Here is a 16,497-nt window from a genome sequence, read left to right on the forward strand (position 1 = left end):
GCTTCTCTTAGAGGCCTCGCAAGCCAAATCGGGGGATGGGTTTATATGGGGGCTATATATAATTATGGACCGATGTGAACCAATTTATGCATGGTCATTAAAGACCATATACTAACACCATGTACTAAATTTCAGCCGGATCGGATGAAATTTGCTTCTCTTAGAGGCTCCGCAAGCCAAATCGGGGATGGGTTTATATGGGGGCTATATATATAATTATAAACCAATGTGGACCAATTTTTGCATGGTTGTTAGAGACCATATACTAACACCATGTACTAAATTTCAGCCGGATCGGATGAAATTTGCTTCTCTTAGAGGCTCCGCAAGCCAAATCGGGGGATGGGTTTATATGGGGGCTATATATATAATTATAAACCAATGTGGACCAATTTTTGCATGGTTGTTAGAGACCATATACTAACACCATGTACCAAATTTCAGCCGGATCGGATGAAATTTGCTTCTCTTAGAGGCTCTGCAAGCCAAATCTGGGGATCGGTTTATATGGGGGCTATATATAATTATGGACCGATGTGGACCAATTTTTGCATGGTAGTTAGAGATCATATGCTTACACCATGTACCAAATTTCAGCCGGATCGGATGATATTTGCTTCTCTTAGAGGCTCTGCAAGCCAAATCTGGGGATCGGTTTATATGGGGGCTATATATAATTATGGACCGATGTGGACCAATTTTTGCATGGTTGTTAGAGACCATATACTAACACCATGTACCAAATTTCAGCCGGATCCGATGAAATTTGCTTCTCTTAGAGGATTCGCAAGCCAAATTTGGGGGTCCGTTTATATGGGGGCTATACGTAAAAGTGGACCGATATGGCCCATTTGCAATACCATCCGACCTACATCAATAGCAACTACTTGTGCCAAGTTTCAAGTCGATAGCTTGTTTCATTCGGAAGTTAGCGTGATTTCAACAGACGGACGGACGGACGGACATGCTCAGATTGACTCAGAATTTCACCACGACCCAGAATATATATACTTTATGGGGTCTTAGAGCAATATTTCGATATGTTACAAACGGAATGACAAAGTTAATATACCCCATCCTATGGTGGAGGGTATAAAAATTTGATCAAATATTTCGAAATAAGATTTTTTAAATTTGATAGATTTTTGAAAAAATTTTCTTAAAATTTTGGTAGTTTATTTTTGGCACGTATGGTCAAGGCCGTAGCCAGGATTTTAATTCGGGGGGGGTTCAACTTAAAAAAAAAATATTCATATAATCTCATGTGTAGAAAATTTTATTTATGCATTTTATTATGCATGGTGACGGGGGTATAATAAGTTTATCATTCCGTTTGTAACACATCGAAATATCGATTTCCGACTATATAATGTATATATATTCTTGATCAGGGAGAAATTCTAAGACGATATAACGATGTCCGTCTGTCCGTCTGTCTGTCTGTTGTAATCACGCTACAGTCTTCAATAATGAAGCAATCGTACTGAAATTTTGCACAAACTCGTCTTTTGTCTGTAGGCAGGTCAAGTTCGAAGATGGGCTATATCGGTCCAGGTTTTGATATAGTCCCCATATAAACCGACCTCCCGATTTGGGGTCTTGGTGTTATCCAATTTTGTTGGTATTATCCAATTTGCCTGAAATTTGAAATCTAGAGGTATTTTATGACCATAAAGAGGTGTGCCAAAAATGGTGAGTATCGGTCCATGTTTTGGTATAGCCCCCATATAGACCGATCTCCCGATTTTACTTCTTGGGCTTATAGAAACCGCAGTTTTTATTCAATTTATCTGAAATTGGAAATCTAGAGGTATTGTAGGACCACAAATACATGTGCCAAAAATTGTGAGTATCGGTCAATATTTTGGTATAGCCCCCATATAGACCGATCTCCCGATTTTACTTCTTGGGCTTATAGAAACCGCAGTTTTTATTCAATTTACCTGAAATTGGAAATCTAGAGGTATTGTAGGACCACAAATACGTGTGCCAAAAATTGTGAGTATCGGTCCATGTTTTGGTATGGTCCCCATATAAAACGACCTCCCGTTTTGGGGTCTTGGGCTTATAGAAACCGTAGTTTTTATCCAATTTGTCTGAAATTGGAAATCTACAGGTATTTTAGGACCATAAAGAGGTGTGCCGAAAATGGTGAGTATCGGTCCATATTTTGGTATAGCCCCCATATAGACCGATTTCAAGATTTTACTTCTTGGGCTTCTAGAATCCGAAGTTTTTATCCTATTTGCCTGAAATTGGAAATCTAGAGGTATTTTCGGGTCTTAAAGAGGTGTGCCGAAAACGGTGAGTATCGGTCCATATTTTAGTATAGCCCCCATAAGAACGATCTCCCGATTTAACTCCTTGGGTTTCTAGAAACCGTAGTTTTTATCTGATTTGCCTGAAATTGTAAATATTCTGCTATTTTAGGCTCACAAAAACGTGTATCGGATTAAGTTTTTATCGATCCATTTGGTAATGCCTCCATATAGACCGACTTCACTTCTTGAGGGTGTAGAAGGCGCACTGATCATGAAAATTGCTTGAAACTCAATGTAAAATTTCTAGATTTTACTTCTACAGATTTAAGATTTCAAATCAAGACGTTATTTTATAATTTTCTTGCACACTTACAAGAGATGTTAATGATTTCTTTAAAACTCAAACAAAAATGGTTCTTATAAATCCAGAATCTGATATAGTCCTCATAGGTGAAATCTTTAAATTTATCTTCGGGAAGTGTCCTCAAGTCCTCAAGCCCTCCTAAAATTTCAAAGGAAACCCTAATATTTGGTTCATGGTGGTGGGTATTTAAGATTCGGCCCGGCCGAATTTAGTGCTGTATATACTTGTTATAATATTAAATTGAGCCGACGGGCTTTTTGGGCCGCAAATAAATCAATGACTTCTTCAGTCAGCACATTTATTCGGCGATGAACCGACATTAATGCCAATCCTTTGAGTCTACTCTCGCTAGTCGAATTTCTAAGATACGTCTTTAATCTCTTCCTTGTTGAAAATGAACGTTCGGATGAGCACGTAGTAACTGCAGGGATAGAAAATGCAGTACTATAGTACTTGTTTCAAACCTTTTTCACCCCGGTCAGTACCGTAGTACCCCCGCGAATGATTTAGTACCTTTTGTTAGAAATTTTTGAGTCGATATCAGATTTATGGTACAATAGCTTTGACAAAATATTTTAATATTTTGAGAAAGTTTTTATCAACCTTATTTGCTAATAGTCTTTTACAAATATGGCAAAACAGGCATGTTCATGTGGGAAGAAAATTTCGATTTTGTAAAAGACATAGCCAAAAACTGGATTTTATTGAACTTCAAGAAAGTTTTAGTCGAAAAAAGAATGCGATTCTATATTATCGATTTTTTATTTCGGTAGAAATTGTTGTCAACATTTTATTTCTATATAGAATTTTTGCAAAATTTTATTTTTATAGAAAATTTCGTCAAAATTTTATTTCAATTGAAAATTTTGTAAAAATTTTATTTCTATAGGAAATTTTTGCAAAATTTTATTTCTATAGAAAATTTTGTCAAAATTATATTTTCTTTAAAATTCAGTCTCTTGACAATAATCTTCCAGTGAAATTGTATTTTCCATCCCTGAGTAACTGGCAAAGTGACCAAAATTTTTAAAAGAATATGCACGTTTGGAAAAATCTCTTTATTGCTTCAATCGCTGAATTAGGCAGGTTCTTTTCGCAGGTTTTGCGCCATTTCATTTACACACGTGTGTGTGGCTGTTTCGTTGTTGTTGCTATGGCCAAACAAAGCGAGTCATGTTCACAAAAAGAACAACAAACACACATTAAAAGCAGGAATACATTTTCCAAAAATGAAATTTGTGGTGCGAGAACAAAAATAATTTGTTTTTTTTTCGACCGTCGTTTGACGGGCTTTTCAACTAGTATTCTATGATTTGTGCAAGTTTTATAGGTAAGCGTTTTTCAAAATAAAACCTCCAGCTTTTCTTCAACATCTTCGATAAGATTTTTCTATGCAGCTAAAAATATATATTTATTTATATAAAAACATTCATTCATTTCGGGGGGGTTTGATCCCCCTCATCCCCCCCCTGAATACGGCCTTGCGTATGGTAATGGTCACATCCCATGAGAGTTTACATGTTTTGGGCCAAGAAGAGAATTCAATACCAACAAAAAATAACAGAATTAAATACAAATTAAAATTTCAAGTTCAATTTGAAATTACTACTCGCAAAAATAGCTCTAAAAATTTCGAATATGTATTGGTATCACAAACAATTCGTTTATTACGCATATCCTCAAAAAAAAGGACACCAAGTTTTAATAAAATTTATTTCGCCTTTTACCACAAACCTCAAAGTTGATTGACCAGTAAACACACAGCTCAACGGCACCCAGCACAGCGTCACTGTTATCATTTGTAATTTTTTTTCATCTCCTATTTTGTGCCTCGAAGGATACATGCAGACATCAATTGAATACATCGTCGGACCGGACATTATACCCTGCAGTTATGAGAACTTAATAAAGGCAAGCCCGACAATAAATGTCCCCGATGACAGATTATGAACAGGAGAATGCTCGTTATAATCTTTCATACTGGGATGTTATTTCCATAACGATGTTTTGGTCTTCCGTTTATCTGTGTATGCGTGCCAGTGTGTATGTGTGTGCGTGTGTTGGTATGATTAAAATGGATGTAGGGCGAAAAAAAAACATATCCTAAGGATATGAGGAGATGTTGAAGGCTGGGCCAGCAGTGAGTAATTGCATGTATTAACGATGTCCTGTTGGTAGACAGGTCATGCGAATTTGAGTGTTAGGAATGACAATGAAAACAATGGGACACTAATAAGTTGACAGTGTTAATGATGTGTTTTTCTTTACGAATTGATTGAGTCGTTTAGACATAGTAAGTTTATAGGGTTGAAATGTCGGTTGGCGTTAATCTTAAATACGTATCACCAAGACGGTTGCCACTTGTGCCAAAAGCAATCTACCAAAATTTGAACAAAAATCTATAAAATTTCCAAAAAAAAATGTTTATTTTTCAAGCTTTTGTTAAAAGAAATGTTTTAATATATTAATTTAGTAATTAATTTCAAATTTTAAATGTTATAACGATTTTAGCTTGCACCAACAGGGGAAAGTTGCTACATAAATGATCTTCCAAAGTACCTGAGGTATTGCAAAATTCATCTATATGCAGATGACGTGCAGATTTATTTGGGTGCGGATAGAAACCTATTGGATGATGTGGTCAAGATGGTGAATGATGACGTTGTCGCTGTTCATGAATGGGCATCATCCAATGGGTTGTGTCTGAACCCAGATAAATCTAAGTGTCTCGTTATTAAGGGTCGAACAAGACAACGAATTACAGAACCCAACATTATCCTCAATGGCCAAAGGATTGAAATTGTTAAGTTTTGCAAAAACCTGGGAGTAATATTTAATGAAAATCTAACTTGGTCGAATCATGTTAATGGTATAACTGGAATAACATATAACAAATTAAGGATACTCTGGGCGTCACACTCATTTACTCCACAGAATATAAGATCTCTATTAGCAAAGACCTACCTCATGCCATCTTTGTTATATGGCTGTGAATTGTTCTCCCATTGTGACAGTGTCAGAATGCGGAAACTTAATGTACAGTTTAATAATATCACTAGATATGTCTACGGTATCCGGAGATTTGACCATATTTCCGGGTACAGTACTCGGCTATACGGGTTGACACTAGAGAACTTATATAACACAAGGGCGCTTATTTTATTACACAAGACGATAAACTTAAAGTTACCTATATACCTATTTGAGAGGTTACATTTTGCCAGGTCCAATAGGGGGAAAAAGATTATTCATATAAGATGTCGAACGTTGGTATCAGAATGGCACTATCTCATATGGGTCATACGTCTCTGGAATAGACTGCCAAAAAAACTGCAAATCACCGCCAACGCTTTCAGTTTCAAAAGACTAATTACTGAATATTTTCGGAACAATTAAAGTTAACAAAATGTATTTTTTAACGTTAACAAAATGTATTTTTGATATACTACCATTTTCTTATTGTTATCATTTTTATACGCTTCACCACTACTGTGGTACAGGGTATAATAAGTTTGTGCATTTGTATGTAACGCCAAGAAGGAAAAGTCTGAGACCCATCGTTTAGTATACCGATCGTCTTAGAATTAAATTCTGAGTCGATTTAGCGATGTCCGTCTGTCTGTCTGTCTGTCTGTCTGTCTGTCTGTCTGTCTGTCCGTCTGTCTGTCTGTTGATGTATTTTTGTGTGCAAAGTACAGCTCGCAGTTTTAGTCCGATTGTCCTAAAATTTGGAATAAGGTCCTGTTTCGGCTCAAAGACGATCCCTATTGATTTTGGAAAAAATCGGTTCAGATTTAGATATAGCTGCCATATATATTTTTCACCGATCTGGTCATAATTGGCGTGTATATCAACCGATCTTCCTCAAATTCTGTACATCCAAATATTTTATGAGTCTCGAAAAACTTGCAAAATATCAGCCAAATCGGTTCAGATTTAGATATAGCTCCCATATATAGCTTTCGCCCGATTTACACTCATTTGCCCACAGAGGCCAATTTTTTGCTCCGATTTAGTTGAAATTTTGCACAGGGAGTAGAATTAGCATTGTAGCTATGCGTGTCTAATTTGGTTGAAATCGGTTCAGATTTAGATATAGCTCCCATATATAGCTTTCGCCCGATTTACACTCAAATGACCACAGAGGCCAATTTTTAACTCCGATTTAGTTGAAATTTTGCACAGGGAGTATAATTAGCATTGTAGCTATGCGTGCCAAATTTGGTTGAAATCGGTTCAGATTTAGATATAGCTCCCATATATAGCTTTCGCCCGATTTACACTCATATGACCACAGAGGCCAATTTTTAACTCCGATTTAGTTGAAATTTTGCACAGGGAGTAGAATTAGCATTGTAGCTATGCGTGCCAAATTTGGTTGAAATCGGTTCAGATTTAGATATATCTCTCATATATAGCTTTCGCCCGATTTACACTCATATGACCGTAGAGGCCAATTTTTAACTCCGATTTAGTTGAAATTTTACACAGGGAGTAGAATTAGCATTGTTGCTATGCGTGCCAAATTTGGTTGAAATCGGTTCAGATTTAGATATAGCTCCCATATATATGTTTTTCTGATTTCGACAAAAATGGTCAAAATACCAACATTTTCCTTGTAAAATCGCCACTGCTTAGTCGAAAAGTTGTAAAAATGACTCTAATTTTCCTAAACTTCTAATGCATATATATCGAGCGATAAATCATAAATAAACTTTTGCGAAGTTTTCTTAAAATTTCTCCAGATTTAAATGTTTCCCATATTTATTTTTTACTAACATTGTGTTCCACCCTAGTGCATTAGCCGACTTAAATTTTGAGTCTATAGATTTTGTAGAAGTCTATCAAATTCTGTCCAGATCGAGTGATATTTAAATGTATGTATTTGGGACAAACCTTTATATATAGCCCCAACACATTTGACGGATGTGATATTGTATCGAAAATTTAGATCTACAAAGTGGTGCAGGGTATAATATAGTCGGCCCCGCCCGACTTTAGACTTTCCTTACTGGTTTTTTATTTATTTATTTATATCTTATCTTTTTTTTTGTATATTTTCTTTTTTTTCTTTTGTTATTCTCATAATGTTATTTTAACGAAAACATATTTTTCTTATTTTCCACTCCTGTTCTCTCCCTTTGTTAAATTGCTTTTATTTTACTTTAATTGTATTTATTTATTTTAAAACTATTTTATAATTACTACGATAATCAAATGTATTATTCAAATTAATAATCCTATACTATAATTATAAGATTTTAATCTTGTTGTGTAGGAATGCATTTAATAAAGAAATGAAATGAAATGAAAGTTACTACTTGTACAAAAAGGGAAATCTTACCCACAATGGATTTTTTTCTATATTTTGATAGTATGATCTAAAAAGAAAATTAAAATTATTAAAGACATTGAATTCATAGAAAATCTTACTAAAATTGTACTTCTATAGAAAATTTTGTTTCTATAGAATATTTTATAAAAATTTCACTTCTATCGAAAATTTTGTCAAAAATGTACATCTATGGAAATTTTATATATATAGTTTTTTTTTTTCAAAATGTTATTTCTAATGAATTTTTATTTGTTTTTTGTCAAAAACGTTCTTCTATAGAAAATTAGATCACAATTTTATTTATACAGAAAATTTTCTCAAAATTTGTATTTTTGTAGAAAATTTTGTCAAAAATGAATGAAAAACAAATATATATGGCCGCAAGTTCGGCCAGGCCGAATCTTATACAGAAATAAAATTTTGATAAAATTTTCTATAGAAATAAAATTTTGACAAAATTTCCTATAGAAATAAAATTTTGACAAAATTTTCAATAGAAATAAAATTTGGGCAAAATTTTCTATAGAAATAAAATCTTGACAAAAATTTTCTATAGAAATAAAATTTTAACAAAACTTTCTATAAAAATAAAATTTTGACAAAATTTTCTATAGAAATAAAATTTTGATAAAATTTTCTATAGTATTAAAATTTTGACCAAATTTTCTATAGAAATAGAATTTTGACAAAATTTTCTATAGTAGTAAAATTTTGACAAAATTTTCTATATGTTTGTACACTGGCCTTTTTTATTGAAAACACAAAGATTGTTTCAATTTAATATTTCACAGTTGTGAGTTTTATTTCAGTGGTAAGTATAATGGTGTTCATACAAAGGGTTTCACAAAAGGTAAGTAATGTTAATTCAACGAACTGTTGTTAGGTAAATATGTGCAATGTAAATAGGTAAGTATTTTAGGTTTAAAATTTGATTTTAGGTAAGTATAGGCAATGTAACAAGGTAAGTATTTTAACTAGGGTTTATGTATAATTCACAATTTTGTATGTAAATAGTTTAATTTTTTTATAATTCAATTTAGGGTAGTTAGGTTCTTTTGCAATTTTACCAATAACAAAAATGTAGTATGAGTAGCCAAAATTTTATTAATTATATGATTAACAAATGCTCACTGTATTATTAAAGTTTGTATCAACGTAGGTTTTAAGTAGCAAATTTAGTATTAGTTAACAAATTTATTTATTTATTTAATTCTCAATTGTGCAATAGTTTTTAGTTCTTATTTAACTGTATGTATACACTGTTGGTTTTGTTTCTTTATGTTTATTTGATAATATTTTACAAACACTTTTGATTTTGTTTTTTATATTCACAATAGTTTGTTTAATAAATTTGTTACTCTTGTTATTTTAACTTTTACTTTGGCTTGTATTTGTTCTCTTTTGGTTTTTTTATTTCACTTGTCACGACGTTGTGGCGGTTGCAAAGGGCGCAAAACAATTAACTTTACTTTTACATTTTCCAATGTGATGGAAGTTATTTGACAGCTTTGTTATTATTATTCAGCTACTGGTGGCAACAACACTGTGGAGAGAGAGCACTGTGACTAGTGACGTATGTATGTGTCAATGCACCGCTAGTTGCAGTGCTGCTCAAAAGTATAGCTCCACAGTGCTGAGCAAAAGTTTAGCGCAATGCTAAACATTCTGGGCCCGCCGTGACAAGTGTTACAATTTTCAGATTCTAGGGCTTAATTCATTGGCATGTTCCTTATTGGACCAGCAAACGTGTAGCCAAGCGTTGTTTGATAGGCGTGCACATCGCCTAGCCCGGTGAAAACATGACCATCTCTTCGTAGCGCTGGATAAACATCGGCTCCCAGCTCTAAATCTATTGTTGTGTTTGAACGTGGGTCTATATCTGCTAGCGTATCTGCAGCGAGATCTCGGGTCGGGTCTTCTAATATAGGGTCTGAATACGGTCTGGTTGGCAAATCATTTGTGATTAGGGCATTTACACGCAGTGCCCACGTACTGTTGGTGCTCCGAGGCATTAATCGAAACGTTGTAAAGCGATGGCCTCGATGAATAAATGACCGTAGCCCTATGCGTCGAAAGGTAGAATACGCCATCCTGGACATGGTGGCAGATTGATTTATAATTGCCCGAATAGTGGTCCAGGTGTTCACCCCGTCCTCCGACACTCGTACCGTAGCTGTGGGTACAAAAACTAAATCCCACCGCAAAGGGGCGTCATCTTCGCGAGAAGGTGTAGGGTCTGAGGGTGGCGCATCTGCTATTGGTCCAACAAGGTGAGCGGGTCTTAGCGGGTCGTCGAATTGGGGAGCTCCGTGGAGAAGTGAATGATGGCGCAAATTGCATCTTCTACAGCCACTTAGAGAAGGACAGTCAGGAGCAAGATGACTTCTTGCTAGGCAGTTTCTACAGTAACCACGCCTCTCGACAGTTTCATAGCGTTGTGATGGTGTCTTCTCTAAAAATCGAGCACAGGAACTTATGGCGTGGTCTTCCTGACAGAGACCGCAAGAATATTGCCAGGAAGTTGGTCTTCCGCGCCAATCAACGTGTTGGTTCTGGCGATTGCTGGATCGATGCCTTGGAGTCCTCTCTGGTGCCCTGTTGTTTCTCTCCCGACCGAGTCGCTCACTATTACTTCTTTCCGGGCGTGGTAAATATGCAGCCATATCTGAAATAAAAAATCGCTGCGAGTACAAAGTCTTTTTGGTTAAGGCGCAAAAAGCTAGTCATGCGGAAAATAGCTTGACCAGCTTCGTAACGGGTCTACTGAATGTCCCCCTTGCCGTTCGTATATCTACTACCCTTATGTTTTGGTCGGTACCCGGATATATTTTTTCAATCCGACCCATTGCCCAATCAGTGGGAGGAAATCTGTCATCTTTTATTACCACGAGATCATTTTCTTTTAAATTTTCCTGCTGGTACTTCCATTTGTTGCGACGGTGCAATTCTTTAAGGTATTCTGACTTCCACCTCATACAAAAATATTGAGACACAATTTTGAGTCGTTGCCACCTGTTGGCAAGTGTGACATCTTGATCTGAAATATCAGGCTCCGCTGGAGCCAGCATTGAAGTCCCGATCAAAAAATGACCAGGGGTAAGAGGAGAAAAATCATTAGGATCATCATTGGCTCTATACAAAGGTCGTGAATTCAAACAAGCTTCTATACGAGCCAATATGGTAGATAATTCTTCAAAAGTGAAGCTCATATTAGGAATAAACTTTCGTAAATGGGTCTTCAGTGATTTCACACCCGCTTCCCATAAACCGCCCATATGAGGGGCACCAGGAGGTATAAATTTCCACACAAGATTGTTGTGAGAATATTGTTGCAATGTTTGGGTTTGTAAACTTTTCATAAATTGTAGACGATCTTTCTTCAAAAGTTCTGCTGCACCAGTGAAATTCTTCCCATTATCTGAATAAATACAAGAAGGGCAACCTCTTCGAGCAATAAATCGTGAAAAAGCCGCAAGAAAAGACTGTGACGATAAATCACTTGTAGCTTCTAAGTAAACAGCCTTTGTTGCAAAGCACACAAAAATACAGATATAACCTTTGGTTATCAAGCAGACCCTTGTTTTATAGTTTTTAATGTTGAAGGGACCTGCAAAATCAACACCTGTATTAGTAAAAGGTCGTGAAAGCAGGGTGCGTTCAGGCGGAAGTGATGCCATTATTTGCGATTGGGTGTGTCGTTTGAATAATATGCAAGTCTTACAATTGTGGATAACTTTTTTCACCAAAGGTTTTAATCGAAATATCCAGAATTCCGATCTCAAAACACGGGTCATAAGTTGACTACCACCGTGAAGAGTAACTTTATGAGTAAATTCAACCAAAAGTTGTGTAAAGCGAGCATCATATGGCAAAAGAATAGGATGTCTTTCGTTATAACTTAAAACTGGAGATTGAACTAGTCGCCCATTTGACCGCATAATGCCACTTGAGTCAATAAATGGGTTCATCGTCAATAAACTACTAGTAGACGAGATTTTTATTTTCTTCAATAAGTTAGCGTAGTCATGTGCAAAATGTTGACTTTGAGTCATAATGAGCAAACGTCGTTTTGTTTCTTGAATTTCTTCTGGAGTTATCTCCTGGGTAGAAATTCTTAGATGTGATCTGTTTTGCCCGGTATTTCTCCAAAAACGCAAAACATAACTCAATACTCTGTAAGCGCGTGGTAACGAAGAAAATCGCATCAGAGGGTCTTCAAAAGTGGAAGCATTTAAAACCTTCACAGTCTTTGTTTCTAAATTTGTGTCTTCCAAAATTTCAAATTTCGGCCATCTGTCTCTAGGTAACTTCAACCATTGTGGCCCATGCCACCATAATTGATGTGATTTTAATTCAGAAGGCGTACAACCTCTACTAGCCACATCAGCTGGGTTGTCTTCGGAGTCAACATGTTGCCATTTATCGTTGCCAACATTTTCCAGAATTTCAGAAACACGATTTCCCACAAATGTACTCCATGCACAGGGAGGCTTTTTTAACCACGCTAACACGATTGTAGAATCTGTCCAAAACTGAGTTGAGTAATTAGAAATTTGAAGATTTGTAATCGTTGTTGATGCTAATTTAGAAAGTAAAACTGCTCCGCACAACTCGAGTCGGGGCAAAGAAATCTTTTTAATTGGAGCAACGCGGGTCTTAGCAGCTATCAGATGTGTTTCAACTTGGTTATCTTGGAGTTCAACACGAATATATAAAGCTGCCCCATATGCACTCTCGGATGCATCACAAAACCCATGAATCTCTATTTTTGAATTTGGGACAAAATTAATCCATCTAGGTATTTTTACAGATTCAATAGCGTCACTATTTTTTACGAATTTTTGCCAACTCATGAGAGTAATAGTTTTCAATGGGTCATCCCAGTCGATTTTGTCCAGCCATATTTGCTGCATAACCAATTTGGCTACTACAATAACTGGAGCTAACCATCCACATGGGTCAAATAATTTTGCAATAGAGGATAAAACTTCTCTTTTGGTGTAATTTTGCCTACCTTCTATAGTTGGCTGATTAAAAGTGAAATAATCCCCGGATATGTTCCACCTGACTCCTAGTGTCTTGGTTGATGAGTCCTCAGATAACTCCAACCAGTTTAGTGGAAGCAACTGTTCCGAAGGCAAATCTTGAATAACTTTATGATTATTAGATGACCACTTCATTAGTTTAAAACCCGCAGAGCCCAAAGCTCGAATTAACTCTTTACGAGATTTAATAGCGTCCTCAATAGTGTGCGCGCCAGCTAAAACATCATCTACATATAAATTTTCTCGTATAATTTTTGATGCAATGGGATATTTGTCCGCCACATCCTCTGCAAGTTGAAGAAGTGTCCGGATTGCCAGGAATGGAGCACAATTAACTCCAAAAGTTACTGTTAAGAGTTCAAAATCTTCTAATGGGTCAGTTGGAGATTTTCTAAAAAGTATACGCTGATATTGTGTTTGACTTTTGTCGAGCAGAATTTGTCTGTACATCTTAGTGACATCCGCACAATAAACATACTTAAAGAATCTCCATTTCAGTATTTGTAAGACAAGATCTTGCTGGAGAATGGGTCCAGTAAATAAATTATCATTGAGGCTACGTTTATTTGAGGAAGGGCTTGACGCATTAAAAACAACTCGAAGTTTTGTTGTCAAACGATCAGGTTTTATCACCGCATGATGTGGTAGATAATAATTAGGAGTTTTAGAAATTTCTTGAGGCGAAATTTTCTTCATGTGTCCCAGTTCCAAGTATTCTAAAATTGTTTGATCATATTGTGCCTTTATATCAGGAGTCTTCATTAGCTTCCGCTCCATTCGGAAAAATTGCGCCATTGCGATATTTCGAGAATTTCCTAATTCTTCACAACTTTTAAATGGAAGGGTCACAACATATCTGCCCTGTTCATTACGCTTTGTAGTGTTTTTGAAGTTTAATTCGCAAAATGCATCATCTTCTGATCTCAAAATCTTTTTTGGGATTTCCTCCACCTCCCAAAAACGTGTGAGAATATTTTCAATGGAAACAGTGTTATGTAAGGAGATTCTGTTTTTGTTAACATTTTCGTGAAATATTGGACCACCAACAATCCACCCAAAAACGGTGTGCTGGGCCAATAAAGAGCCGATTGATTTCATAGGTGTATTAGTGTTAAAAATTAAGGGTCCTATATCCATTCCAATTAGAAGATCAACCGGTTGACTGATGTAGAATTTTGGATCGGCCAAATCAAGGTTGACAAAATCCCTAAGTAGTGATAAATCTAGGTTTTGTGCTGGTAAATTTGACGGAAGGGTCCTCAAAACAGGAGCCCAACCTTCTAAATGGAAACTAGGGTCTAGACGAGAATGTAAATTGAAAAGACAAGCTTTTGTAGAAGTTTCTGCCACCATCTCACTAACTCCTGTAATATGTACTAAATTTCGTTTAGTTGGCAAACACAATTTATTCTTGAGTTTTTCCGATATGAAAGTAGATTGAGATCCAGAGTCAATGATTGCTCTGGCATCAAATAATTGTCCGCGAGACTCGATTTGAACTAAGGCTGTGAAAAGCAATGTACCTCTGGGATGATCCTCACAAGTTCGATCATCTTGAAGAGTCAAAGTCGTAATATTGTTTTCCATGTTTGGAGTGGACTGTATTTGAGTTGTTAGAGCCGCAGTACTAGTGCTGGGTCGTACTAATTCTCTTGTTGGGTCATGGGTAACATTTTGTGTCTCTGTTCCCTTATGTAACATTGTATGATGTCGCATTTTACATTCTCGACAAGAATATTTACTTTTACAATCTTTTATGCCATGGTTGGATGACAGACAATTGTAGCAAAGATGTGCAACTTTGACAACATGAATTCTATCATTGATATTTTTCTCAATAAATTTGGGACAATCCCGAATAAAATGCACTTCTCTACAAATTGGACACATTTGACTATTTGAACTTGAGTTTGGATAAGTTATTTTTGAATTTGTAGCAACTGCTTTCGAATTAAATTTGTTTTTGCTCCCCGAATGAGGTTTCTGTGAAACGTTGGTTTGAAAACTATTGACGAATTTTCCCTTCTCTGGCCTATATTTGTTATCAACTTTATTTTGGTTTGTTTTATTGAATATTGGTTTTATATTCACCACTGACTCGAGAGTTTTGAATTTGTGAGTCAAAAAAAGTTCGAATCGATTCCAAGTTGGAAGAGTCTTACAGTCTTCCAAAGAATTCTCAAATTCCTCGAGAAAGGGTCTTGGTAATTTTGAAGAACAGAGATAAATTAGAATTGGGTCCCATTCCTTGACTTCTATACCAAGTGTTTCCAGAGTCTGGATACAACTGTTCACTGTTCTTTGAAGTTTTTGCACTGATTGACTTGAATCAACAGAGACGTTGGGCAAATTGAAAAGTGTTTTCAATTGATCATTAACCTGCATTCTTTTGTTTTCGTAACGATCCGTCAAATTTTTCCACGCTAAAATAAACCCATCATTGGTTAATGGAACGTTACTAATTATTTCCCTTGCCTCTCCAGAAGTTTTCTGTGTCAGATGGAATAGTTTTTCGACATTACTAAGTCGAGAGTTGTTAATATAAATGGCAGAAAAAAGATCCCTAAAAGTAGGCCAAGCGCTGTATCCTCCCCTAAAAACGTCAGTATCACAGGGAGGAAGTCTTAAAGCTGGCGAAAACTCAAGATTCCTATCATGGGTCTCTAAAGATTCTCTTTCTGTCTTTTCTTTGGCCGCGTGATCCTTTAATGCGATTATATCAGCATTGATAGAACTCAAAACTCTTTTGTATGACGACATCGCTTCGTGGTAGTGGGTCCGAAGTTTCGTTTTATCTATTGGTTGTTCCTCACCTTGTGGAACATGATTGCGACAATCGAAGTATGCTTTTTTAACATTTGACCATAGGGTCTCAACTTCTACCCTTAGGGACTCAAGTTGTCGAATATCTTCAGTGGTCTTCGCGACAGAATAAATGCTTTCAAAATCATTCAAATCATTGACACTGTTTACAAATTGCTCTTTAAAAATTTTCTCCATTTTGCCCAATTTATTTCTTATGTCAAAATTTTGATGCGACAAAACTTCGCAAAGATGAAGCAAAAACGAGGATTAAATAAAACCGAATCTTAACCTCTTGCAAAAGAAGTGTTTAATTTTGAAGTGTTACTTTCGGCTATAAAAGTTACAATAAGTTTGAAAACACGGAGATAATTGCGTCAAATGATTAATTATTTCCCCGGACCATCAGAAGAATTACCAAAAAAACTCGCAAGACAAAACAATAAAGATAAGAAAAGCGGGTCATAGGTTTACAGGATTAAATAAAGCCCAAATAGTTTCACAAACTTGATAGTGGTATAAGATTTTTGTTAAATTTATTATTGGACAGAGAAAATACAATTTTGTAGTCTTCAGGGCCGAAAATTTCGTATCCATCAACTGAGTTGAAACTAGTTGCCAAATAATAACTTACTTGAGTATTTAGCCTTTATTTATAAAAATTCACATCCAAACAAGCATAGAATAAGT

At 35.8% G+C, this 16,497-nt stretch overlaps 1 protein-coding gene across 1 annotated transcript; it reads right to left on the reverse strand.

Moving 5' to 3' along the window:
• Positions 1-10,683: 10,683 nt before the first annotated feature.
• Positions 10,684-16,005, reverse strand: LOC142230768 (uncharacterized). The gene is made up of 2 exons (XM_075301396.1): positions 14,068-16,005; positions 10,684-13,878 (listed from the first exon to the last, which is right to left on the reverse strand). Exons 1-2 carry the CDS (start codon positions 16,003-16,005, stop codon positions 10,684-10,686), a joined length of 5,133 nt encoding a protein of 1,710 aa, XP_075157511.1.
• Positions 16,006-16,497: the final 492 nt, after the last annotated feature.

This window comes from Haematobia irritans, chromosome 3, assembly GCF_050003625.1.
Source record: "Haematobia irritans isolate KBUSLIRL chromosome 3, ASM5000362v1, whole genome shotgun sequence".
Taxonomy (NCBI): domain Eukaryota; kingdom Metazoa; phylum Arthropoda; class Insecta; order Diptera; family Muscidae; genus Haematobia; species Haematobia irritans.